General features: G+C 41.2%; 1 protein-coding gene across 1 annotated transcript; it reads left to right on the forward strand.

The window, feature by feature from the left end:
* Positions 1 to 24193, forward strand: DTHD1 (death domain containing 1). Its single transcript, XM_068171270.1, has 10 exons — positions 1 to 271; positions 5230 to 6028; positions 6794 to 7124; positions 8054 to 8233; positions 9592 to 9836; positions 11017 to 11181; positions 12310 to 12599; positions 13930 to 14174; positions 22211 to 22268; positions 23446 to 24193. Exons 1-10 carry the CDS (start codon positions 1 to 3, stop codon positions 23733 to 23735), a joined length of 2874 nt encoding a protein of 957 aa, XP_068027371.1. The 3' UTR covers positions 23736 to 24193.
* Positions 24194 to 27146: the final 2953 nt, after the last annotated feature.

The raw sequence follows: 27146 nt of genomic DNA on the forward strand, positions 1-27146 counted from the left end.
ATGGCTGAAGGTAAGATTACACCTTCAGGCAAAACAGACCAACTCCTGGCAAAAATCTTGCAGGTGAAGTTGCTATCAAGGGATGTGCTTCAGAAAAGTGATCTGGATAATGAAGGTATAGTGGAATATGTGCTTAGACTGACCTCTTTAACAAAAGAGTTGAGCAGATCTCTCAGTCAGGAGCTGCAGAACCTTACAGAAAGTATTCAGGATGTCTGCCACTTGCTGACCGCTCTCCATGACAAGCACAAGGAACTGACTTCAAGTTCAGGCAAGTATGGAGGGATTTACCTGTAGAGAAAATAGACTGGGTATACTAGTGGCTTAATTCTTCTGTGTGATGATGCTGGGGCATCTTACTTTCCATTTGTTAGTATTTCAGTACCAGAGTAGTGACACATTAGAACAGGCTGCTGAGGACAGTGGTGGTCACCATCCCTGGAGGTGTTCAAAAAACGAGTAGCTGTGGCACTTTGGGACATAATCTAATAGTCACAGGGGTGTTGGGTAGAAGGTTGGTGTTGATGATCTTGGAAGTATTTTCCAACCTTAATGGTTCTATGATTAGCCTAAAATAATTCATATTTCAACAGTTGCATCTCACTGTTTTCAAGTCTGTTACATGAGATTCAATGTAAGACTTATAATTCTCATTATGTGAGAAATATCACAGTATCATAGTATCATAGTATCAGTCAGGGTTGGAAGGGACCGCAAGGATCATCTAGTTCCAACCCCCCTGCCATGGGCAGGGACACCCCACACTAGATCAGGCTGGCCAGAGCCTCAGCCAGCCTGGCCTTAAACACCTCCAGGGACGGGGCCTCGACCACCTCCCTGGACAACCCATTCCAGGGCCTCACTAGTCTTATGGTGAAGAACTTCCTCTTCACATCCAGCCTGAATCTCCCCACCTCCAGCTTCATTCCATTCCCCCTAGTCCTATCACTAAGGTTGGAAGAGACCTCAAAGATCATCGAGTCCAACCTGTCACCACAGACCTCATAACTAAGGAGGATTGTTTCTAAGATTTATGTATATTTTACTTTGGTGGGTTCATCTTAGCCAGGCCCCAGATGTTCACCCAGCATCTTGTTCCCCATCCTCAACAGGATGAAACAGCTCATGTGTTGATATAAAGAACAAGAAATCACTTAATGCTTACCATTGTAGGCAAAACTGACTTAAAGTAAAAATTCATTTCATTTATTGCCAATTGGATAGTGAGAAACAAAGGCCAAAATTTTAAACAATATCTTTACCCCACCCCTCCTTTTGCCAGACTCACCTTTGCTCCTTCATTCTCATCTCCTTTACCTCCTTCACCTCTCAAGAAGCACAATAAAGAGAAATTAAATCTAAAAAAGTGATTGATGACTCCTCTTCAATAAAAAGGAGCAACATACTGATGTTATTCTTTAGATTGCTTCAGAGGGGAAAAAGAAAAATACATTATGAGTTTACAAAAGAAACAACCCCTCGAACAACAAAAACACCAAGCAAAACAACCCCAACCAACACAAACCAAAAAAACCACCCCACAGCAAAAATAAAACAAAACAAAACACCAACTCACCAAACAGAAAATGAGTCTGTGAACTGAAAAGTTGTAACAAGAGACAGCAGAGCAAGTTTCATAGTTTCATAGTTTCATTTAGGGTTGGAAGGGACCACAAGGATCATCTAGTTCCACCCCCCCTGCCATGGACACCCCACACTAGATCAGGCAGGACAGAGCCTCATCACAGAATCGTTAAGATCTTAACAGAATCGTTAAGATTGGAAAAGACCTCTAAAATCATCAAATCCAGCCACCAACCCAACACCACCATGCCCATTACATCATGTCAAGTGGCATGTCCACGCATTTCTTGAACACCTGCAGGGATGGTGACTCCACCACCTCCCTGGGCAGCCTGTACCAATGCCTGACAAGTGTTTCAGAGAAGAAATTTTTCCTAATATCCAACCTAAGTCTCCCCTCGTGCAACTTGAAGCCATTTCCTCTCATTCACCAGCTTCACTGCCCTTCTCTGGACATGCTCCAGACTTTCAATGTCTTTCTTGGGGTGAGGGTCGCAGAACAACCTCCTATGCAAACAAAACTGTTATTTTAAAGTTTGGACTCAATGAGCTTAAAGGTCTTTTTCAACCAAAACCAATCTATGATTCTATTTCCAATTCTTTTGTTAAAACTACTTAGAACTGCTTCACAGTTATAAAAGTGTCCCTGGCAAACCAGCAGGCAAACTTATTTTTCTTTGAACTACGAGTGGAAAAAAATACATATATTAAAAATATCACTGTTTGTCTGCTCCTTTTTCGTGTTTGGATTGGGGATTTGGGTTTGGATTGGGGATTTGTTTTTGGTGTTTGATTGCTGTTGGTTTTTTTAAATTACTTTTTTTAACTATTTTTTCCAAATATATTCAAAACCAATATCCATGAACAAGTCATTCCAGACCTGAGAAAGTATTGCAAATGTGTAGTTTTTAGACTGGGTTCAACAAGAATTAAAAAACAACTTTGCTCTGAACTGTCTTTGTAGGTTTAAATTAAGCAATGCAAATAGAGATGAAAGTGAAAAGCCTATCTAGGTGATATAACATCACAAATTGATGTTACATGGACAGGCACATTGATGAGTGATGACAATTTTACTCCAGAGAATTATTTTCTGAGGTCAAAACCTTGAGATATTGATTTACCACACATGACATTATTGAAAGAAGTAAAGCCAAGCCAGTGATTTCCTGTAAATCTTGTATCAGCCTTTCCTATTGTTCTTCCCCTGTGTGTCTCTGTCCTTTGTAAGTGCAGAGCCACCATCCTGTGTTTCACTCTCCACAAGTTTCTTATTTCTGTTGACTTGCACTGGTTTAGGAAGGATGTTGATTTGCTGGAACGAGTCCAGAGAAGGGCAACAAAGTTGGTGAGAGGTTTGGAACACAAGCCCTATGAGGAGAGGCTGGGGGAGCTGGGGTTGCTTAGCCTAGAGAAGAGGAGACTCAGGGGTGACCTTATCACTCTCTACAATTACCTCAAGGGAGGTTGTAGACAGGCGGATGTTGGTCTCTTCTCCCAGGCAGCCAGTACTAGAACAAGAGGACACAGTCTCAGGCTGTGCCAGGGGAGGTTTAGGTTGGATGTTAGGAAGAAATTCTATACAGAGAGAGTGATTGCCCATTGGAATGGACTGCCTGGGGAGGTGGTGGAGTCGCTGCCATTGGAGGTTTTTAGGAGGACACTTGATGGGGTGCTTGGTGCCATGGGTTAGTTGTTTAGGTGAGTTTGATTGGTTGATGGGTTGGACGCGATGATCTTGAAGGTCTCTTGCAACCTGGTCTATTCTATTCTATTCTATTCTATTCTATTCTATTCTATTCTATTCTATTCTATTCTATTCTATTCTATTCTATTCTGCCTGCCAAACAAAACTTTCCAGGATCTCACAGCTTCAAACAGAAACAAACAAGAATTTTTCTAATAGCTTTGCAATAAATCTAACTAATGAAGACAAAGTTCTAGTTGTAGAGATTGACAGCACAAGGTGGGGGGAGTGCTGAAAGAAGCACATCTGAAATCCGTAGGGAGAACATCTGGAAGTACTTCCAAGAAATTATGTATGATAAGAAAAATGAAGGATCGTAAAATAAATAGGTTAAAACCTTACATGAATGGTACATTCTCCTTCTCTGGAGACTTTCAAGACCCATCTGGATGCATTCCTGTGCAACCTGCAATAGGTTCTATGGTCCTGCTCTAGCAGGGGGATTGGACTCGATGATCTTCCGAGGTCCCTTCCAACCCCTAACATAGTTTCATAGTTTCATAGTTTCATTCAGGGTTGGAAGGGACCACAAGGATCATCTAGTTCCAACATCCTATGAGCCTGTGACTGTGTGATTTTTGTGGAATCTTCTTCACAGAATCACATAATATAGGTTGAAAGGGACCTGAAAGATCATATAATCCAACTCTTCTGCCAGAGCAGGATGACCAGGTGATCAGAGCAGGTGATCCAGGCAGGTTTAGAATGTCTCCAGAGAAAGACTTCAGAACATCTCTGGGCAGCCTGTTCAGTGTTCTGTCATGCTCACAGTGAAAAAATTTCCATGTAAACATAAAGTTTACATGGAACCTCCTATTTATAAACATGAATGAGGTCATCCCTCAGTCCCCTCTTATCCAAGCTAAAGAGACCCAGCTCCCTCAGCCTTTCCTCATATGGGAGATGTTTCTCCCCCTTAATCACCTCCGTTTCTCTGCACTGGACTCTTTCAAGCAGTTCTCTGTTCTTCTTCACCAAGTGTTTTTAGCTATATGCAACAGCTGCCTCAACAATTCCTATAACTGCAGGTCACAACTGGTAAACTTTAATGTTGTGTATCTGCTGGTGTGTTTGTGTTATCCTCTATTGTCCATAGCAAAAATTCAAAGCTGCTAAGCATCTTCTATATTGAATCATAGAATGGAATCACAGAATTGTTTTGTGTAGAAAAAACCTTTTAGATCATGAAGTCCAACCATTACCTAACTCTACCAAATCTGGGGCTAAACCATGTCCCTCAGCACCACACCTCTGTGGGTTTTAAACACCTCCAATGATGGAGATTCAACCACCTCTCCTGGGATCCTATTGCAGTGTTTGAGAAGCCTCTCAGTCAAGAAGTTTCTTCTAACAGTCAGCAGCTGGGGCAACGGGCAACTTGAGGCCAATTTCCTCCTGCCCCATCTCTTGTTACTTGGGAGAAGAGCTTTGTTAGAGACACATGCATTAGAATCTTGCAGGATTCAATGTTAGGAAATACATATAGTTAATGTTTAGATCTAAAGCTCTTCCCAAATTGATCTGACAATTATTTGCCAAATTTATTTGACTATTATTTACCAATTGCATGCTTTAGACTGATTGTCACCAAGCATATATCTAGTGTCTGATCATTAGAAAGGTGGTCATTAAGGTTGTCCCAGCAATACTTTCTCAACAGACATTTGGACAGGTACACAAATGTACTTGCCTGTATTCAGTTCTTCAGAAACTGAATCAAACTGAATAGCAGCAAGTGCAAAAATATGAAATAGAAGCCAGGAAACATATTGTGCTTTGTGTATTGAATAGCAGTATGGAACTGGGAGGAATTCATTCAGTATGTGCCTAAGAGTGTTCACATTTTGGCTAGATTTCATAGCAAAATTCAACTGTTTGCTTGTGTTTTTTTGCCTCAGAGTACAGCAGAATTGAAGACTGTCTGCAGAAAGTGAAGGATTATTTCATAAATACGATCTCATACCTTCAAGAGGCAGAAAATAAACTTTATGCTGCTAATTGCAGACAAGATGGTGGCTCCCAGATCCAGAATGCTCAAAATGCTTCTAGAGAAACAGCTGTGGGTTGCTCTGAAGGAGAAGTAACAGGGCCTGTGCAAGCATCTTCTAGTCCCAGTCAACAATCCCAAGGAACTCCTTCCCTGAACAAGACAGAAAGTCAGAATGTTAATGAAATCCAGAAAACTGAAACTAAAACTGTGGAAATAGATGTTGTGGCATCATCAGCTGAAAACACATCTGCTGGAGAACAGGACATTGGCAGAGAACCTCCAATGAAAAAGAAAGATGGTGAACACAGCTCTGTTGCAGAGAAAAAAGATTGCAATAGGAAGAATAAACTTTGTGAAGGTAGCTCTGCCACTAAAAATTCTCCAGAACTGGCTTTTCAGCATGCTCTTACAAGCAGTGGGAAAGGCAATCTGTCTGAGACACTGGAAGTCATTTATGACAGAACTGTCCAGAATCTTTCAGAGCAGGATATAAAAGCAATAGTCAAAGAATCTTCAAAAAGGGTAGAAAGTGAAGAGCATAGCCTGGCAGAGCAAACTGGAGACAGTAAAATGGAAACAAATCCTGAGATTTGTAGGAACAACCAAATTACCTTCACAGCTTCAGCAGAAACAGGTGATGTTACCACTGTGAATTCTTCAAATGATTCAGAAGAAGGACAAAAATCCAGGCACTGGATGAACAAAGAGTAAGCACATATTCTTCTTTTTAGTAACAGATGTACATAAATATTGCTTCATAGCATGTGTATAAACATCTGTGGGCCCAGAAACTCAGTAAGCATTTCTTGGACAGCTGCTGGCCACGCTCAAAACAGCAGTTTACGACTTAAGCACGAGCAATGAAGACCTTCCATCTGATCTAAAGTAAACTGTAACTTCCTATTTGTTTGCATAATTGTTTCCTTTTTTTTATCAGAGAGGCACTGAGTCACAGCCAGTGAAGCCAGTACTTCCCAAATTGCTGGAAATCAGTAGGAAAGGACTGCAATGGGTCAGTTTTATAACAATGTGTAGACTCTTCTGAAATAGATTAAACATGAAATTTCCAAGCTTTTCTCATCTATTCAGAAGCATGTTTTTATGGATGATCTGCTTATGCTACAATGTAATACATCATTCATTAAAAACCTAACACACTACCCCACCCAAAATACAAATAATAAGAGGACACAGTCTCAAGCTGCACCAGGGGAGGTTTAGGCTGGATGTTAGGAAGAAGTTCTTCATAGAAAGAGAGCTTGGCCATTTGAATGGCCTGCCCCGGGAGGTGGTGAGTCACCATCACTGGAGGTGTTTAGGAAGAGAATGGATGGGGCACTAGGTGCCATGGTTTAGTTGATTAGATGGTGTTGAATGATAGGTTGGACTCAATGATTTCAAAGGTCTTTTCCAACCTGGTAAATTCTATTCTATTCTAATTCTATTCTATTTTACACTCTTTTTTTCACCAGATTTCTAGTGGAAGAGAGTAATACGAATCAATGTGAAGTGGCTTGTTTTATTAAAGCCCCTGCAGCTGCTTTGGAGAACCTGAAGTGTAAGATAGTCAATGACACTAGTTCCTTGGTGGTAGAGGACTCTGAGGAGCTGGTCAGCAATGTCATCAGTATTGAATGCTCTGATTGTGAGAAAACAATTCCTTTCCCTATCAGCATTGGAATCCCATTCACCTCATGCTTCAGAGGAAATTATCGAGAGATTCTGGTGAAGGTGACTGATATGAACTTTCAATCCAACTACTTAACTCCTCTTTCTTTGGAGAGGCCCCAGGGAAGCCATAAGGTCGGTAACCTCTTCTTTAAGCATTGCAAGAAACATCATTCCAGTTTACCAGTTAAGCCTCTGTGGAGTTAGAAGTAAAACTGTAATCATTAACCCCTATTGCTCACAATGTGTGGTTAAATTAAACTTGTCTTCTTACTATCTCAAGACCTAATTCTATTTCAAATTTAGTGTTTAACAAGGACTTTAAGGCAAGTCTTTGATCCCACAATAATAACGTCTGAGGTGTTTGATCCCTCAATACTAATGATGGACTTAATGATTTTTCACAGTATCACAGTATCAAAATATAACTAAGGTTGGAAGAGACCTCGAGGATCATTGAGTCCAACCTATAAACACAGACCCCATGACTAGACCATGGCACCAAGTGCCACATCCAATCTCCTCTTGAACACCTCCAGGGATGGTGACTCCACCACCTCCCTGGGCAGCACGTTCCAATGATGAACGACTCGCTTGGTGAAGAACTTTCTCCTCACCTCGAGTCTAAACCTCCCCTGGCGCAGCTTGAGACTGTGTCCCACCAAGTGCAACGCATTGCCATACTTGATAAAATTAAAAGCTTAAGGGGAATGATTTTGCATTCAGACCACAGAGAAGTAACACAATCCTGTCCAAACTCCATCTGAAAGAAACTCAAGATGGTTCTTTTTCTTTAAATGCAGAGAACCGCATTGGGCCACATTCATCGCCCAGTTTATGAGCTTGTTTTATTTCACCCCAGTCATACACTGGAATATTAATGACATCAGATGATGACTAGAGATCACCAGATAACTGGGCATCTAGATGGCAATAATACACAATTTATTTTCATTTCACACCTTGCTCTGTAAATGATGTTGCCTTCTCAAAATGCTAATCCGGTGCAGAACACAGCTTCCTTTCCCTCCAATGTACTCTAACCCTGCATTCTTTTTATGCAGAAAACCTTTGCAGAAGTGAAAATTTACCAGCTGGGTGTATTTTCTGTGTTGTCATGTTTCAAGAAAGAAGCATTTACTGTTCCAGAGGCAGGACTTTCACAAAAGCTGAGCGTGGATGCTAGAATCTCTTTCTGTTATCATCCAGAGACATTCAGCTCTCCGGCACCCATGCAGTTAAAGGTGAGCTCGAAATACGCAATGCTTGTTCCATAACTCTCTTATCTGATCAGTTCTGAAGCAAGGATGCCAATAATGTTAAAAGTCAACCTGTTCCACTATTAGAAATCTGTGAAAAGTGGTTGCAGCTCCACATCCTGTAAACACACCAAATTGCTTCCTGTCAACTTTCTTTAAACCACATAATGTCGTCAGTAGGCAATGACATCTCTAGGTAAAAAGAAGAACCGTCAGTGATACCTCTAGCTAAAAAGAACCCTCTCGCTTTGATGAACTTCAGAAAATACAGTTGGTTTCAGTGCTGACGTAAGCATCAACTCCAAACTTCAGCTGCTTGGCCCAGTGTTTAAGTTAAAGAAACAATTTTTTTTTTCACCTGACTTCTATTCTGCCCTAGTGAGGCCACATCTGGAATACTGCGTCCAGTTCTGGGCTCCCCAGTTCAAGAAGGACAAAGACTTGTTGGAGAGGTACAATAAAGGACTGCAAAATGATGAGAGGACAGGAACATATCTTACAAAGACAGACTAAGAGAGTTGGGTCTTTTTAGTCTAGATTAGAGGAGACTGAGGGAGTGACCTCATAGATGCTTATCAATACTTCAAGTGTGAGTGTCAGGAGAATGTGACCAGTCCTTTTTTTGTGGTGCCCCGTGGCAGGACATGGGGTAATGGGTACTGGAACAGGCTGCCTAGAGAGGTGGTGGAGTCCCTGTCTCTGGAGGCATTCAAAACTTGCTTGAACATGTTCCTATGGGCCCTTCTTTACGTGAACCTGCTTTGGCAGGGAGATTGGGCTTGATGATTTCCAAAGGTCCCTTCCAAACCCTACCATTCTATGATTCTGTGATTCATCATTTTTAGCAACCAGTGCAATGGAAGGTTTCGTCCCCTCTTAGTCTTATGCTGAGAATAATCTCCAAATTTGCTTCAGTTACAACATGCTCCTCCCTTCCTCCATGACAACATTGATTCTGAGGTAAAGAATAGCTACAGTAGAAAAAAACAACAGACAAAACCCAACACCAAGAACCCCGAAATCACAAAGAAAAAAACAACACAAAAGAGAAAAAGAAACCTTAGAATATTATCAAAATCAGAGGAAGATCAAGATTTTCAAAACCTGAAAAAAAAAACAATCAAAATATTCCAGTCAATAAAGGTTGAAGGTTTTGGGTGATGTCCAAGCACTTGATTGTGTTTTGTGTAAAATCTTGATACATTGATAAGGTTGTTCCTGGAACCTAAAACTTCTGTGATAGTCCAACTCCACAAAACACATTGATTTTGTAAAAATTCAGGCATGTTAAGAGAAGATTTATTCATCTGCAAATTAATTTTGCAATTGCTTTCTACCTTTAGATTCAGCCAATTGAACCATCATTGCTTTCAACATTGAAAGCAAGACATGATATGTTCCACTCACTGATATCTACTAGTGCACTGGTTTATGTCCAGCATCCTTCAGCCCAACCATTTAACAACCCAGTGACTATTACTCTACCCTGTCCTTCAAACCCAGACAGAAAAAGGCAAGGAGATGAAACAGAACACACAAGAGCCATTAGTGCTACAGTAAAGAGAGTTGCTGCAGCATACCAGCCTCGGTAAGAACAACTTCACCACAGATTCACTGCTGGCAAAACATCAAAATGAATGAATTGATTAATTTAAAGAGTTGCTAAGTAGTCATTTCTTTGTATTCAAAATGTGGTAGTTCCTTAATGCGGAATGGAATGGAATGGAATGGAATGGAATGGAATGGAATGGAATGGAATGGAATGGAATGGAATGGAATGGAATGGGATGGGATGGGATGGGATGGAATGGGATGGGATGGGATGGGATGGGATGGGATGGGATGGGATGGGATGGGATGGGATAGGATAGGATAGGATAGGATAGGATAGCATAGGATAGGATAGGATAGGATAGACCAGGTTGGAAGAGACCTTCAAGATCATCGCGTCCAACCCATCATCCAACACCAACTAAACCATGGCACCAAGCACCCCATCAAGTCTCCTCCTAAACACCTCCAATGATGGTGACTCCACCACCTCCCCAGGCAGCCCATTCCAATGGGCAATCACTCTCTCTATGAAGAATTTCTTCCTAACATCCAGACTAAACCTCCCCTGGTGCAGCTTGAGACTGTGTCCTCTTGTTCTGGTGCTGATTGCCTGGGAGAAGAGACCAAACCCACCTGTCTACCACTTCCCTTCAGGTAGTTGTAGACAGCAATAAGGTCTCCCCTGAGCCTCTTCTTCTCCAGGTTAAGCAACCCCAGCTCCCTCAGCCTCTCCTCGTAGGGCTTGCGCTCCAAACCCCTCCATCTGGAAGAAAAATAATGGGTTGTTGGGGTTCTATTCAGGTATTTGCTTCTAGAGACTCTAAATCTCGGTGAATGACTCACCGACAATCCATAACGATTACTGTGTGTGATATTAAATAGCAGATTAAATAACATTAATTTTGATAAAAAACTTGCTTTTTTTCCCTTCCCTCACCCCCCAATTATTTTGTTTCTGGAGAATTGAGAGACTTTTTTTTTAATCTCTTAACAATTGTATCACTTACATACTGAGGAGTGTTGGACTTGATGATCCCTGAGGTCTTTCCCAACCTGGTTGATTCTACGATTCCATGAGTGTAGCTCCAGATGCAGCAAGGTGGGAAAAAAACACGTCATCAAGGAAAGCAGGAGGGAAAGCAGAGCTACAAATACAAACTTACTCTTTCTGCAGGATTTATTTTTCATTGTCTGTTTTCTGTTCTTTTTCCCAGGGCTTTGAGTGCTTCTGTGCGAAAAAATGGGGGAAATCTCAGTGATACTTTGAAATTGTTAGGCCACAGAAACAAAGAAGAAGGGTGGAAGGTGTTTGATGATGTTGTTATCCAGTATGTAAGGAATGGGCTTGTATCATTTCAATTAAATGAGCATTTAGAAAGGTAATGTATGATTAATCTATTAAGCTTTTATTTACTAAAACCATTTGCCTCCAAGTATTTGTATCAAAGGAAATTACTAGAATTATGACATCATCCACTATTCATTATTAACTTGCCAGCATCTCTTTCTTCTCCTTTGCAGTAAAAGATCATTTAGATTTGCTACTCATACTTACAGAAAATACAAATTTGCTTAAATATGTTGTAATCTATAGATTGTGCACAATGTAATCTATACAAAACTTCAAACAGGAAGTGCAGAGGTTAATCTTTATTTGAAAATCTGATTAGGATCTCTAACTACAAAGCCATAATATTTATGGGGATTTCTAATTAGGAAATATTCTCTCATTTTCATTTAAAATTGGTGTGCACAAAGAGACAAAGAGTCAATACACTCTACTGAAGCAGGAAAATTACCACCCTTTCTTGTGTTGGAAACCAAGAATGAAAAGGAGGTAGCAAAAGGTTAACTGGAGGCCAAGGCTTCTGTTACTTGCCATAAAGATGTTGAGCTGCTGGGACATTTCCAGAGAAGGGCAACAAAGTTGGTGAGAGGTCTGGAGCACAAGCCCTATGAGGAAAGGCTGAGGGAGTTGAGGCTGCTTAGCCTGGAGAAGAGGAGGCTCAGGGGAGAACTTATTGCTGTCTACAACTACCTGAAGGGAGGTTGCAGCCAGGTGGGGGCTGGTCTCTTCTCCTGGGCAACCAGCACCAGAACAAGAGGAGACAGTCTCAAGCTGCACCAGGGAAGATTTAGGTTGGATGTTAGGAAGAAGTTGGCCATTGGAATGAGCTGCCCAGAGGGGTGGTGGAGTCACCATCACTAGAGGTGTTTAAGAAGAGACAAGATGGGGCACTTGGTGCCATGGTTTAGTTGATTCGATGGTGTTGGGTGATAGGTTGGACTCGATCTCGAAGGTCTTTTCCAACCTGGTTAATTCTATTCTATTCTATTCTATTCTATTCTATTCTATTCTATTCTATTCTATTCTATTCTATTCTATTCTATTCTATCCTATCCTATCCTATCCTATCCTATCCTATCCTATAATAAATTGATATTTTATAAAACAATTTAAGATAGAAATGTTTATTTTCTTGCCCTTTCTGTTTTTCTTCATACAGGTTTGTTGTCCTTCGCCTTTCATTCCTCTTGGACAACACATATCTTCTCCTCTTTGCCCAGGCTCTGGAAGAAGCTCTTTGCAGCACAATGGCTAATGTGATACTGTATCAGAGAAAAGAAAACCCATATCAAATAGTAGTTTTGCTATCTGCATCCAAAGATTTAACCTGTGAGCTTCAAAATCTCCATGAGGAGGGCTACTGTGGTCCCCCAGAACCTACACAGCAGTTCCCATTAAGAGAAGGAGAGCAGATTCATTTTAGATTTAGAGGCAATATTTGTGCCTCAGGTAAGGTAACTAATTGTTGCATCTGGATGACCATGATCAATCACTTCAGGTACTCAGAAATACCGTATGTGAACATTAAGTAGATTGTGGTTAGCCACAGCACATTCAATTATTTCAGTGTTTTGCTTCTTGGCAATGATGGGCAAATGCTCTAACTGAAAAAGAAAATCATAGAATCTTAGAATATATGTTTGGTTATATGTTTGCCCCCCTGCACATTTTGTACATGAACTCTCCCAATGAAAACTTCCTATAGCCTCAAGAAAGGATTACTCTTCACAAAGAGTTTCTCCAGTCTCCAAGTAATGTCTGCTCATGTATAGAAAGGATAGTGTAGAGACAGATCAATTAAAATGGAATTACACAGCCTAAAAATGCACCTACCTCTCTGCCTCCGTTCATTTCGGTGTTCTAGACAGACACATATCCATCCTGAGTAACCAGAAAGCATATGCTTCTAATTCCATTCACAGCACCATTTCATTTTTATTTCTCTCTGGGTTATGAGCTTTACCCATTTCCATGTTCCTTCCTTTCAACTTATCACACAGGCTTCACCATTTATTCCTTATGTTAAGTCAAGGGGCTAAGACAGCTACCAGTGAAGGCATTTCAAGTATTAAGACAGACTGGCAGGAATGTTTGAACCTCAGATGTTCAACATAAAGTAAAAACAACCATAGAATCCTAGCATGGTTTGGGTTAGAAGTGTTCCAACCCTCCTGCCATGGACAGGGACACCTCCTGCTAGACCAGCTTACTCAAGGTCCCATCCAACCTGGCATTCAACACTACCAGACTTGGAGCCCCCACAAATTCTCTGAGCAATTTGTTCCAGTGCTTCACCATCCTCATGGGGAAGAATTTCTTCTCAATATCTATCCTAAATCTAAATTCAGTCATGTCTAATCATCTAAATCAGAGAATCACAGAATCCTTTGGGTTGGAAGAGATCTTCAAGATCATCTAGTTCCAACCCCCACCCCCCCTCCAAAAGGCAGTGACACCTTCCACTAAACCAGGTTGCTCAAGGCCTTACCAAACCTGGCCTTGAACACCAGCAGGGAGAGGACATCCACAACTTCCCTGGGCAACCTGTTCCAGTGTTTCACTACCCTCACTGGAAATAATTTCTTACTAATATCCAGTCTAAATCTCCCTTCTTCCAGTGCAAAGCCATTGCCCCTTGTCCTGTCACTACAAGCCCTTGGAAAAACAATCAACTGTATTATGATAAGCTCTATTTGACTCACCCTAAGGAATTATTTTAGATGCCACATGTCTAAATAAAGTATAACATCTTTATTTTTTGTTTTTACATGAACAGCAGAGAATGGAAAAGATTTTGGAAAAGTCTACAGGCTGATCTTTCACTCACAAAGAAAATCCAGGCTGGAGCTCCAAATTAAAGAAGTGGATGAATTTGGTAACCACAGTTCACCTCATTACAAAGGAACAGCAGTGTTTTATAAACTTACCAGAGAGATGATAACCAAGGAATGGGAACAACCCATGCCATGTGGTGAATATCCACAGCACTCTCTATTGTGTAAATTAGCACTAACATTACCAAAGGTGGGTTTCTCTCTTGAATGTTACAGATCTTCACACATTAATGAGGCAACAAAAAGCCCTCCTACTTTTTGATCTATCCTCCATCCACTCATTATAATAATTTAAAGCCGACAATACCTAAAATCAGGATTTTTTCATAGAATGGTCTGGTTTGGAAGAGACCTCCACAGGTCATCTAGTCCAATCCCCTCTGCAGTAAGCAGGGGCATCTTCAACTAGGTCAGGTTGCCCAGAGCCCTGTTGAGCCTCACCTTGAATGTAGACTAGACAAGACTAGACTAGACTAGACTAGACTAGACTAGACTAGACTAGAATAGAATAGAATAGAATTAACCAGGTTGGAAAAGACCTTTGAGACCATCGAGTCCAACCTATCACCCAACACTATCTGATCAAACAAACCATGGCACCAAGCACCCTATCCAGTCTCTTCTTAAACACTTCCAGTGATGGTGACTCCACCACCTCCCTGGGCAGCACACTTCAATAGCCAATATCTCCTTCTGTGAAGAATTTCTTCCTAACATCCAGTCTAAACCTCCCCTGGTGCAGCTTGAGACTGTGTCCTCTTGTTCTGGTGCTGGTTGCCTGGGAGAAGAGACCAACTCCCAGCTGGCTACAACCTCCCTTCAGGTAGTTGTAGACATATCCCCAGGGATGGGGCTTCAACTGCTTCCCTGTGCAACCTGTGCCAGTGTTCTACTACCTTCATGGTAAAAAGGTTGTTCCTTTTTAACAGAGAACAAACATTCCTTAACAATTCAGCTATTTCAATTATGATCATGCTGAAGAATTATAAAACAACAATGAAGCTGCTCATTTGGCTTTAGTGAATAATTAGTAAATTAAATACAACACACCTACCTACTGGTGTGTAGATATACAAGGCAATGGGAATGTCATCCACACCATCATTTGGTGATGTCACCTTCGTTAACACAACATTACAGTGTTGTTCACTCTTGCTCTTCATACCTTTTTCCAGCCAAGTTCTCTTTTGGCTCATTTGCTGGCTAAAAGATAGGGGTGGAAAAACAATAGGATCAAGTGGTTGGTTGTCTCAAAGGGTGATTATTGCTGGTGAAGTCCCACACAGATCCATGCTAATATTTTCATGAGAATCTTTTGGATAATTAAGTGAAAATTCTGATGAGAGACAAAATATTCAGAGAACTAAAGTTGTCTGGGAAGAATCACAGAATATGATGATACTGAACCACTAGAAAATAAACCAGATAACTTAGGTGCCAAAACCTGTTTTGTTGGGATGGACATACATACCTAATTTCATACTGACTTACTCTGTATCACCTATTACCACTCAGAAGTTCATGCCGTATGTTTACGAGGCATCTGTGTCCTGACCGCACTCTGAAGTTCTGGTCATAGAACTCAGAAAGAGGATTTGGAAGAAGAGAAAAGGAAGAAGATGATGATCAGAAATACAGAGTTGTTCTAGGCAGAGAGCCAATACACTGATGACAACGCTCCAGGCAGTTTCTGTACTGAAATACTGTCAACACTGTTCAATATTATGTAGGAACTGGAAAAGGAATGTTTATAAGATCATAGAATTATTTTGGTTGGAAAAGATCTCTAAGATCATTGAGTCCAACTGTCAATCTAGAACTGCCATAGCCATTAAACTGTCCCGAAGAGCCATATCCACACATTTCTTGGACACCTCCAGAGGCAGTGACTCTACCACCTCCCTGGGCCTGACCACTCCTTCAGTCAAGAAGTTTCTTCTAATATCCAACCTAAATCTACCCTGACACAATTTCAGACCTTTTACTCACTGTTCTATCACCTGATACTTGGGAGAGGAGACCAACCCTCACCTCATTCCAGACTCCTTTCAGGGAGTTGCAGAGAGCAATGATGTCTCTCCTGAGCTGTGTCTTCTCCAAGCTGAACAACCTCAGTTCCCTCAGCTGCTCCTCACCAGACTTGTTCTCCAGACCCTTCACCAGCTTTGTTGCCTTTCTCTGGACCTGCTCCAGCACCTCAATGTCTTTCTTGTAGTGAGGGGCCCAAAACTCAACCCAGTACTTAAGGTGTGGTCTCACCACTGCTGAGTCCAGGGTTACAATCACTTCCCTACTCCTGCTGGACACAGTATTCCTGATCCAGACTAGCATGCTTTTGGCACCAGAACAAGGGGACACAGTCTCAAGCTGCGCCAGGGGAGGTTTAGACTCGAGGTGAGGAGAAAGTTCTTCACTGAGCGAGTCATTCGTCATTGGAATGTGCTGCCCAGGGAGGTGGTTGAGTCACCGTCCCTGGAGGCGTTCAAGAGGAGATTGGACGTGGCACTTGGTGCCATGGTCTAGTCATGGGGTTTGTGTTGATAGGTTGGACTCGATGATCCTCAAGGTCTCTTCCAACCTTAGTTATACTGTGATACTGTGATAATTCTTGGCCACCTGAGCACACTGCTTGCTCATGATCAGGTGGCCGTCAACTAGGACACCCTCTTCCTTTTCTGACTGGCAACTTTCCAGCCACTCTGTCCCAGTCCCAGAGCATTCTTGGGACTGTTGTGACCCAAGTGCAGGATGCAGCACTTGGTCTTTTTGATTCTCACACAATTTGCCTCAGCCCATAGATCCAGCCTGTCCAGATCCCTTGGCAGAGCATTTCTACCCTCAAGTAGATCAACATTCCCACCCAATATCCTATCATTTCAAAGGATGTAAGAGAAATTATATTGGTAAGTGGTAAATGTAAATAGGATGAAAACAGGACTATAAAAGAATATACTTTTTACATACAAAAATAATCAAGAGATGAACTCACTTTCACAGGATATTTGCAGCCATTAAAAATGTGCTTGAGCTGGAAAAGGACTTGACTGGAAGAGAGACAGAACCATACATTAAGCATAATAATCCAGATGCCACTAAATGCCACAGCAATGAAAAGGAAATTCTAATTACTTATTGTATCTTATTATGTGTTCTAAAGTTAAGTGATGCCAGCATTGAGAATAATAATTAACACAGGAACATTAATCCTGTTTTTACTATCCATGATCTAATCAACATACTTGAGTTACATTTAACTTCACATTTAGGTGGGCTTGCTAATGAATAAGAGAGAGAGAAGGAAATAGTTAAAACTGGATGAGAAAACAGGGTCAGGGAGAAATTTAATGTGATAATTGTACAGACAAATACTCCTGCCAGCTGTCAAATGCAACTGCTGTTTAACACTTCATTAAAGCACAAGTCTTGTGTTAATGGTCATGTAATATGAACACTGTCACTGTCCAGAATAGGTCATATGTTGATGTCATTAACATGTTGTCACAGCACCTACAGCTATCTGACCACATTCCTGTCTGCAGAGATACGCTCAAGGCCTGGGTCCTTCTGTTTTGCTAGTTTCTATCTTGCGTACTACTGTGGGGTTAGCGTCCCTGGAGGTGTTTAAGAAGAGACTGGATGAAGCACTTAGTGCCATAGTCTAGTTGATTCGTTAGGGTTGGGTGATCAGTTGGACTTGATGATCTTGGAGGACTCTTCCAACCTGGTTGATCAAGCTGGAGGTCAGGAGGAAGTTTTACACAGAGAGAGTGATTGCCCATTGGAATGGGCTGCCTGGGGAGGTGGTGGAGTCACTGTCACTGGAGGTGTTCAGGAGAAGACTTGACAGGGTGCTTGGTTACATGGGTTAGTTGTTTAGGTGGTGTTGGATGATAGGTTGGACGCGATGATCTTGAAGGTCTCTTCCAACCTGGTCTATTCTATTCTATTCTATTCTATTCTATTCTATTCTATTCTATTCTATTCTATTCTATTCTATTCTATTCTAATTCTATTCTATCCTGTGACAACAATTCAGCTGTTACAAATCTCACAGGCCTCTCAAGATATTTTCTCAGCAAAATGAAATTAACTTTGGGCTTTTCTTTATTGGTTTGGTTGGGTTGGTTTGGGTTTGGTGTGATTTGGTTTGGTTTGTGTTTTGTTTTCTTTTGGTGGTGGTTTGGTTTGGTTTGTGGTTTTTTTCCAGATGATAAATTTAGAACTATCCACAGTGCCTGCTTTTGGTTGTAAGACAGATGGAATCTTTAGAAGGCAAAGATTCTAACTACATTTTCGCTGATTCCTGTGAAATTCCCACCTAAATCTTGATCTGCAGAGAGAAGACAGTAACTGTGCACATTATAAACCATTTTTATATGTTTGTGTCCACATTATCTACTCTCTTACAAATTTATTTCAGCCAGTGGTCTAAGCAGTGCTTATTTGCTCTGTATGCAAGCACTCACAGCAGTTTTTACTTTAATCATGCTCTACTTGTCCAGAAGTAAGATCTCCACTAACAATTCCCATTTATGGAGCATTCATTTCCTCAGATTTAGTAAACACTGGGTCAAACCTGTTATTGTCAACAGGAGTCAGTGGATTAGAATTTGATGTCAAGTATGTATGTGCACATCAGTCATTTTTCCTTCCAATTTCAAAGCAGTTGTATTTATGCAAAGCAGCTGAAGAATTGAAAAGGTTAATTTCTCCCTTTCTGTCTGTCCTGCTTGATATGCTGCTAGAGTCTGGTGGTGTCTAAGAGGTCCATTTGACAGAGCACTTCAGTATTACTGGCTCAAATCAGAATGCTTTGCAAAAAGAGATGGTTGTAATGCACACAAGCATTATCAAATTACTATTCTGCTGAAGTTTTAGGTCTAATGACTGTCTAACAGCAAAATAGCATGTGATGTTCTGCTTCAGAAAGGCAGTTGCTTAGCTAAATTAAGGGACCTTGCAGACTACAAAACTCCTTTGACAGCCAAGAGACTTTTACCTCTGCTGTCATCCAGAACAGTGGGAGAATGTGGTGGGTTGAAATTCCACCCTCCCACCCCCCACCCCCATTAAATTTGCCAGACCAGCTCATTTGCAAGCAAATGAAAGTTGTATTTACAAGCAAAACTACCACCTACAATGAAATGCAATTAATATGTACAAAATATACAGTATTTACAATATGTACATGTATTTACAACTAATGAACAGCACAAGGACCCCCCCCAGTCAAAGACAAGGGGAAGCTAATAGCTTCTTGCTTCCCTGTGCCCCCTAACCCCCCTGTACAAAAGGGACAAGAGACAGAGCAGAGACGTTAGTACCAGTCACAATAAAAGTGATGCAGCCAAGGTCAAGCAGAAGCAAGTTAGTATCTCCCAGAGTGAAGAGGAGAGAAGAAAGGAGAAATTGTTTACATTACTAGCTTAAGCCCTTTATCTCTCCAAAGGGATTGCTTAGAACTATCATTATTCTCCTTCTTACACCCAATAGTGATTTGTTTGCATTTTACTACGGTCTGTTCAAGATCTGTGGAAAATTTTAAAGGCATAGCCTTAAACTACCACAGAGCAGAAGCCAGTGCAGCTGAACCCTGGGTGAATTTAGTGCCTCACTACAGACATTTGATCTTTAAAGGCAGATTTAATGTTTTAGATCTGAGGCATTGTGTATTATTGTGCTATTTCTAGACAATACTCATTTTCAATTCTCATCCTTTTTACCACTATTTTAACTGTAAGGAGCATAAAGTGGTTGAGATTAAAGTCAACGCATGGGTAATTGAGTTCATCTACAATACCTTTGAAAATCTCAAACAGACCTTTGAGGTGCTAAATTCTCATTAGTGAAAGAAAATGTTTAAATATAAATGCATAATTAAAGGAAGCTGAGTCTTGGAAGAAAAACAATGCCCTCTTCTGGAAGACAGATTTATTCCCTTTCTTTTGAGGGATTCTTTTTAGCCATGTTATGCTAGCTTCACACTAGGGCATGCAAAAGGAGGCAGATTTTGATCTCGAGATGAGTGCAGCACAGGATGGGTTTGCACTGCCAGGCAGTGCATCCTGTGGGCACCAAAACATCTCAGGATGAGTACAGCACAGGATGGGCTTGCTCTGCCAGGCAGTGCACCCTGTGTGCACCCTCTGCACGCTAAAACCCCCTACCAAGACTGAGTGCAGGCCTGATGAAAAGTTAATTCACAGATGAATAGGGAACAGAATTATATTGACCAGCTGGGTGTGTAGCTCAGTGCATAAGAAACACTCCAAATACTGAACAATATATGAAGTATTGTATTATAAAAGTATTTCAGATAAGCTCAGCAGGACTCTGGCTCAGTATGCCCAGCAGGAGAAGGAGAATAATTTATCCAGTCAGAGATTCATGCCCTTAATTCACAAATGGAAAAAAAAAGGGAAAAACTCAGTGAACAAACCCGGAGCATGTCTTACAGGGAAAGCTGTGCATAAACCAGCCAGGTAATACAACTGAATGTGTGTGACAAAGGTAATAAAAGTGACAAAAGGAGGGAAATCACAGCTTGTAACAAAGGAAAAAAAGAGCTGAAATTCACTTCACACAAATTAATCTCTTCTGATGCTCAGGGCTTATGTACATAATTTCTTGTTCTATATGGAGTAGAAAATAACAATCAAGCCCACAAGGCTTTCTTATTTCTCAGTTATAGGGGAAAAGGACAAATTCTGTTTTTTTCTTTCCCTCCCATGTTCAGAGGAAGAAAGAGGAAGAACTCTGTACTTTATAATGGAACTTGTCCTTTGAATTCTGATGATTTTTAGTGATTTGCAATTAAAGGCTGAACTATGTAAACTGGGGGAAAACAATAAAAGTGTGTCCAGCAGGTCTAGGGAGGTTCTCCTCTGTCTCTACAGTGCCCTGGTGAGACCACACCTGGAATACTGTGCCAAATTTTGGGCTCCCCAGTTCAAGAGACATGAATCTAATTGTGGCCTTCCAGTATCTGAAGGGGCCCTACAAGAAGTGCCACATCCAATCCCCTCTTGAACACCTATATTTGAAGGTCAAGATGAAGGTGCCAGTCTCTTTTCAGTGGTGCCCAATAATTGGACAAGGAACAACAGGTAAAAGCAAGAACACAGAAGGTTCCACTTCAACATGAGCAGAAACTTCTTTACAACGAGGGTGACACATCCCTGGAACAGGCTGCCCAGAGAGGTAGTGAAGTATTCTTGTCTGGTCCTACCTGGACGTGTTCCTGGGTGACCCACCCTAGGTGATCCTTCTTTGGCAGGGGAGTTACACTAGAGGATCTCTGGAAGTCCTTTTTAACCCTTAACATTCTATGATTTTATCATTCTATGATTTTATCATTCTATGAATAAATGTAGCTACAATACAATTTCTAGCCCTAACAACTGCTACTGCATACCTAAAACTGATATTTGCCCTGAAACGGTATGGTAAGCACACAGCTTTAATGAGAACACAGTGGCAGCAAGGCAAAGTTAATGCAGCATTCAGAACAAGAATCCATTTCATGTAGCAAGGCTCTGTACAGATTTTCTATACACTAGTCAGGGACATGATGCTACTGTTCAAACACTTGTACAATTGCATGAACTCATTAATAAGCTGCAATAACCATCCCTGTGATGTATTGGTGAAGTATTGGTAGCCATTTCTACCTGCTGATGGTGTTCACTGGTTTTCAGTAATGAGATAACTGGAAGTAGATGCAATCTTAAATGCTGATTGATTGCAATTAACTCACATATCTGGAGAAACTCTGATATGAGGATAGGCTGAGGGAGCTGGGGTTCAGCCTGGAAAAGAAAAGACTCTAGGAGGACCATATAGCTGCCTTTCAGTGCCTGAAGGGAACCTGCAGGAAGGCCAGAGAGAGACTTTTCATAAGGGTATCCAGCAATAGGGCAAGGGGGAATAGTTTTAAGCTGGGGGAGAGTAGGTTTAGACTGGATCATAGGAAGAAGCTCTTCAGCATGAGGGTGGTGAGACTCTGCGATAGGTTGCCCAGAGAGGTTGTGGATGCCTCCTCCCTGCAGGTGTTCAAGGCCAGTTTGGATGAGCCCTTGAGCAACAAGGTTTAGCTGAGAGGCATTTCTGCCAACAGTGGGGAGATTGGAGTAGATGATCTTTATGGACCCTTCCAATCTAAGCCATTCTATGATTCCTGTGCCTCATCCCTTACTCATGTGGTCCTTTCTCTTTCCTCACTGATAGCGTGAGAGGATGATCAACCGCCCACAAAGCACACGAAGAATTTCTTCTGATTCCTCAGGTAAGAACACTTTATATGATAGATTAATAGCAATAGGAGTATTAATAACACCTATATTTGCTATTTAAGTTTTTTAAATGTCAAGATTCTATTTGGCTGACATTTTAAAATGCCATATTGAGGAATCAATAGGAGTGATCTACAGCTACCTGAAAGGAGGTTGTAGTGAGGCTGGTGTTGGCATCTTCTCCCAAGTAACTAACAACAGAACAATAGGAAATGGCCTCAGGCTGCACCAGTGGAGGTTCAGATTGGATATTAGGAAGAATTTTGTTCTTGAAAGAGTGGTCAGGCATTGGAACAGGCTGCCCAGGGAGGTGGTGGAGTCACCAACCCTGGAGCCATTCAAAAAATGAGCATATTTGTCACTTTGTGACATGATCTAGTGGTCATGGAGTTGCTGGGTAGAGGGCTGATCTTAGAGGTCTTGTCCAACATTAATGACTGTGATTCTAATGTGTTAAAAGCTATTCAAAGAAAAACAAACAAACAAACCAAAAGGAGAAAAACATCTTTTGACTGGGACACCTTGCAAGATAATGTTGTGGGGGTGGGTTTGAAGAGTATATAATGTTCTACAATATATACTGTAGAATTTCCTATATAAGGTGACTCAGTTTGTACTGAAAAGCTCCAGTACCAGTGACATACCAGTGGTAGGAAATGCCTAACCCCTTTTATTTTATTGCTACCTTTCCCTATGCAGTTCCAAAAGTTACAGATCATTACTGAACCTGCTCTTGACTAAAGACACTTCCTGCCCTAGTGCAGTTATAAAAAATTGGATTAGAAATAAGAAGTGATGATATCGGGATCCAGAAGAATAATTTTCACCATGAGAACAGTTAGGCATCGGAATAATCTCTTATGAGAAGCAGTGAATTCCCCTACATTGACAAGGTTTAAGACACAGCTTGGCAGGGTGCTGGGCCACCTAATTTCAACTACACTATCACCTAGAAAGGTTTGGACCAGGTGATCCTTGGGGTCCCTTCCAACCTGGCATTCTGTGGTTTTAACAAAGTCAAAACCAACCCACTTTTAGTTGGGGATTTTACCAATGGAGGCTTTAGCTTCAGAAAGCTTTTCAAAAGAAAGAAAGAAACAGAGCTAAAGAATAATTTAACTTTTAATTTAATTCTGTTTAATCTTAATTTACTGATTTTTGCCCCTTCAGAGGCCCTGTGGGACAACTTGCTGTACTGGCTTGCAGAAGAGCTTGCAGAAGATAACACATCCTTGCCTGCTTTGTGCTTACCTGTTCGGCAGAGCATGCTCCAGCTTGTTAGGCTCAAGTGCCCTGATAATCTAGCACACCAGATCTTTGAGCTGTTTTGCTGCTGGCAAAAGACCCTTCCAAGGTCGGCCGATAAACAGCAGCTCCTGTCTCGCTATTTGCGGAAGAGGGGCAGAAGTGATCTTTCAGAAGAACTCCATTTTAGGTGGCAAAACAAAGTCTTCACTTGACAGAGTCACTGGTGACCAACAGCCCAATTTCCTTTCTCTTTTGCTGAAAGGTTTGAGTATTTCCATGATACCTTTGGATGAACAAGTGACAGGAATAGCAGGCAGGGACCATGTTCCCTATTTAATTTGCAAACTCTTTACTAAAGCAAAATAAAATAGCAACGCCCCTGCTTGATAAAAGTAAACATTTCTCCTGTGGAAAAGGGAGATATTGAAAATATAGATAGGAAGAATTACTGACTGGCTTGCACATGTTTAGATAACATAGATAATGGTTGGACTTGATGATCTTGAAGGTCTTTTCTAACCATAGTGATTTTAGAAGAAGAGAAGACTCCAGAAAAGCCTGGAGAAGAGAAGACTCTGGGGGCACCTCATAGCTGCCTTCTAATACCTGAAAGGAACCTGCAGAAAAGCTGGAGAGGGACTTTTCATAAGGCTGTCTAGCAACAGGACAAGAGGGAATGGTTTTAAACTGAGGGAGGTTAGACTGAATCTTAGGAAGAAGTTCTGTATGAGGATGGTGAGACTCTGGAATAGGTTTCCCCAGAGAGGTTGTGGATGCTTCCTCTCTGTAAGCATTCAAGGCCAAGGTTGATGAGGCCTTGGGCAACCAAGTCTGTTTGAGAGGAGTCCCTACCCGTGACAGAGAGGTTGGAGTAGATCATCTCTAAGATCCCTTCCAAGCTAAGCCATTCCATGATTCTGTGATGATTCTATGACACTGTGCTTCTACGTACTTTAATTGTTTGTACGTACCATACTCAGCTAACATAGAACCGTAGGTTAATGGTTTCACTTGATGATCTCAAAGGTCTTTCACAACCTAAACTACTCTATAATTCTATATTTCCACATACTTTAAACAGTAGGATGACACACATTGCATGATGCACAGATTACTCTACATCCAGTAGTAATAGCTACCAGATTCTCCAGACAAAACCATAATAGATCATTATAATGCACAGACAGGGGACATTTCTTCTTTCAGCTTTGGTAGTGATTAATCCTGCCTTTTGTCTTTTCAGTGAATGGATTTTATCCTTGTGACTGTCACAGCAGATTTCAGTGGTACCACATGAGAACATCTAATCAGTTTCTAGACGCAGCTAGGCTGTAATGCAAACCAGGATAAAAATCTAGTAGATTCTCTGCCTCACTTTTGTTCGTCATGGTAATGTTTGTTTTTTCTGGCTGCTATCAAATTTGGGAAAAGGAGTATTTGTTCATGCAAGCTTTGAATAACATTTCAAAGCACTACATTTTATTATACTGATTTATTGTGCTAAAGATACAGAGAGTAAGCAAGTGTGCTTATTTGTGCCATTCCTTAGCTATGTATTTTAAACTCTAAAAACTCCTTTCTTACAAGAATGCTAAGACTAACCTTTTTGGGTTTTTTTTCAATGTGTGAGTAAAAGCAGGGTTGGACTTTTATAACTGTGGTTTTGCTGAAATAATATTCTAATTTACAGTCTTATTCTACTTGCTGCTATACTGTAATCCACTTCAGGCCCCACTGCCCCACCTCCCACCCCACCCAGATTACTCTAAATGCTAAACTTTGTACTTTCTGCTAAAGGTTCAAAGCAGCTGACAAGAGCCAGTGAATCACACAGTCCTGAGAGAAAGCTGATTCTTAGAATATCAATTTGGCTTTGCGCAGGCTTTCACATCTGCTACTCCAGCAATGGGTAGTAGAATAGAATAGAATAGAATAGAATAGAATAGAATAGAATAGAATAGAATAGAATAGAATAGAATAGAATAGAATAGAATAGAATAGAATAGAATAGACCAGGTTGGAAGAGACCTTCAAGATCATCGCGTCCAACCTATCACCCAACACCACCTAATCAACTAACCCATGGCACCAAGCACCCTGTCAAGTCTCCTCCTGAACACCTCCAGTGACGGCGACTCCACCACCTCCCCGGGCAGTCCATTCCAATGGGCAATCACTCTCTCTGCATAAAACTTCCTCCTGACCTCCAGCCTGAACTTCCCCTGGCGCAGCCCTTTCTCAAGTCCATCTCTGCATGACACTGATTTTGTTGAAGTTGTTCTAACTGGGTTTGTCTGGCTCTACTTGCCAACAGGGACAAATTGAAGAGAACTCTGTTTTGTGGATGTAGAAATTGGAAACAGGAATGAATGGGCATTATTTAGGGCAACTAAGTTGGTGAAGGGTCTGTACCAGAACAAGAGGACACAGTCTCAAACTGCACCAGGGGAAATTTAGGCTCGAGGGGAAGAGAAAGTTCTTCACAGGGAGAGTTGTTAGCCATTGGAATGGGCTGCCCAGGGAGGTGGTGGAGTCACCACCCCTGGAGGTATTCAAAAAGGGATTGGACGTGGCACTTGGTGCCATGGTTTAGTAGTCATGAGGTCATGGGTGACAGGTTGGACTTGATGATCTTTGAGGTCTTTTCCAACCTTATTGATTCCATAATTCTATGATTCTATGAGAAGTGATCTTGTGAAGAGAAGCTGAGGGAAATGGGACTGTTCAGTGTGCAGAAGAGGAGGCTGAGGGGAAATCTCATTGCTCTCTACAACTCCCTGAAAGGAGGTTGGACTAAGGTGGGGATCAATCTCTTCTGCTTAGTATCCTAACAACAGAACACATTCTTTATTCTTGAGATAACCATCTGAAAGAGTCATTGATTAGATTTTCTGTAGCTTTTTTTCAAGCACACATTACACATACAACAATAGAGCCCCACTTACAGCAAGGAATACAACCCAAACTGACCTTTCATGAAAGTTTTTCAGATGCACCTCACAGAAGAAACAACTGACCCTAAAGACCTTTAGAATGAGAGGAAATGGCCTCAAGTTTCAACAGAGGGGGTTGAGATGGGATATTATGACAAATTTCTTTCCTAAAAGATTGGTCAGGCATTGAACAGGCTGCTCAGGGTGGTGATGGAGTCACCATCCTTGGAGGTGCTGAAGAAACATGTGGACATGGCTCTTTGGGACATGATTCAATGGCCATGGTTGTCTTAGGTTTAAGGTTGGACTCAATGATCTTAGAGGTCTCTTCCAACCAAAAGAATTCTGTGATCTATGGGAGAAAATCTGGAGAAAGAGATACTTGCTGAATAAATAAAAGAGATATTTCAGCAAAGGTCACTACTGGGAGTCATCAGCCCAATCAAATTATGCAATAGTTTTCTCTAAAGACGAAAAGAATAAATCTAAATCTATCTCAGCAGAAGCAGCCAATGTGTCTCACCCAATTTTACACTTGATGATATCATGAGCAATAAATACAAATGAAAAGATGAACAGGAGATAATAAAACAGCCATGAGGATTAGCCAGATCATGAAAAATAACAAAAAGTAATTTAAAGTGGAAGATAGGCTGAGAGGATTGGGGCTGTTCAGCATGGAGAAGAGAA

Source organism: Melanerpes formicivorus, unplaced genomic scaffold (assembly GCF_026170545.1).
Source record: "Melanerpes formicivorus ecotype bairdi unplaced genomic scaffold, bMelFor1.0.p_v2 SCAF_4, whole genome shotgun sequence".
Classification (NCBI taxonomy): domain Eukaryota; kingdom Metazoa; phylum Chordata; class Aves; order Piciformes; family Picidae; genus Melanerpes; species Melanerpes formicivorus.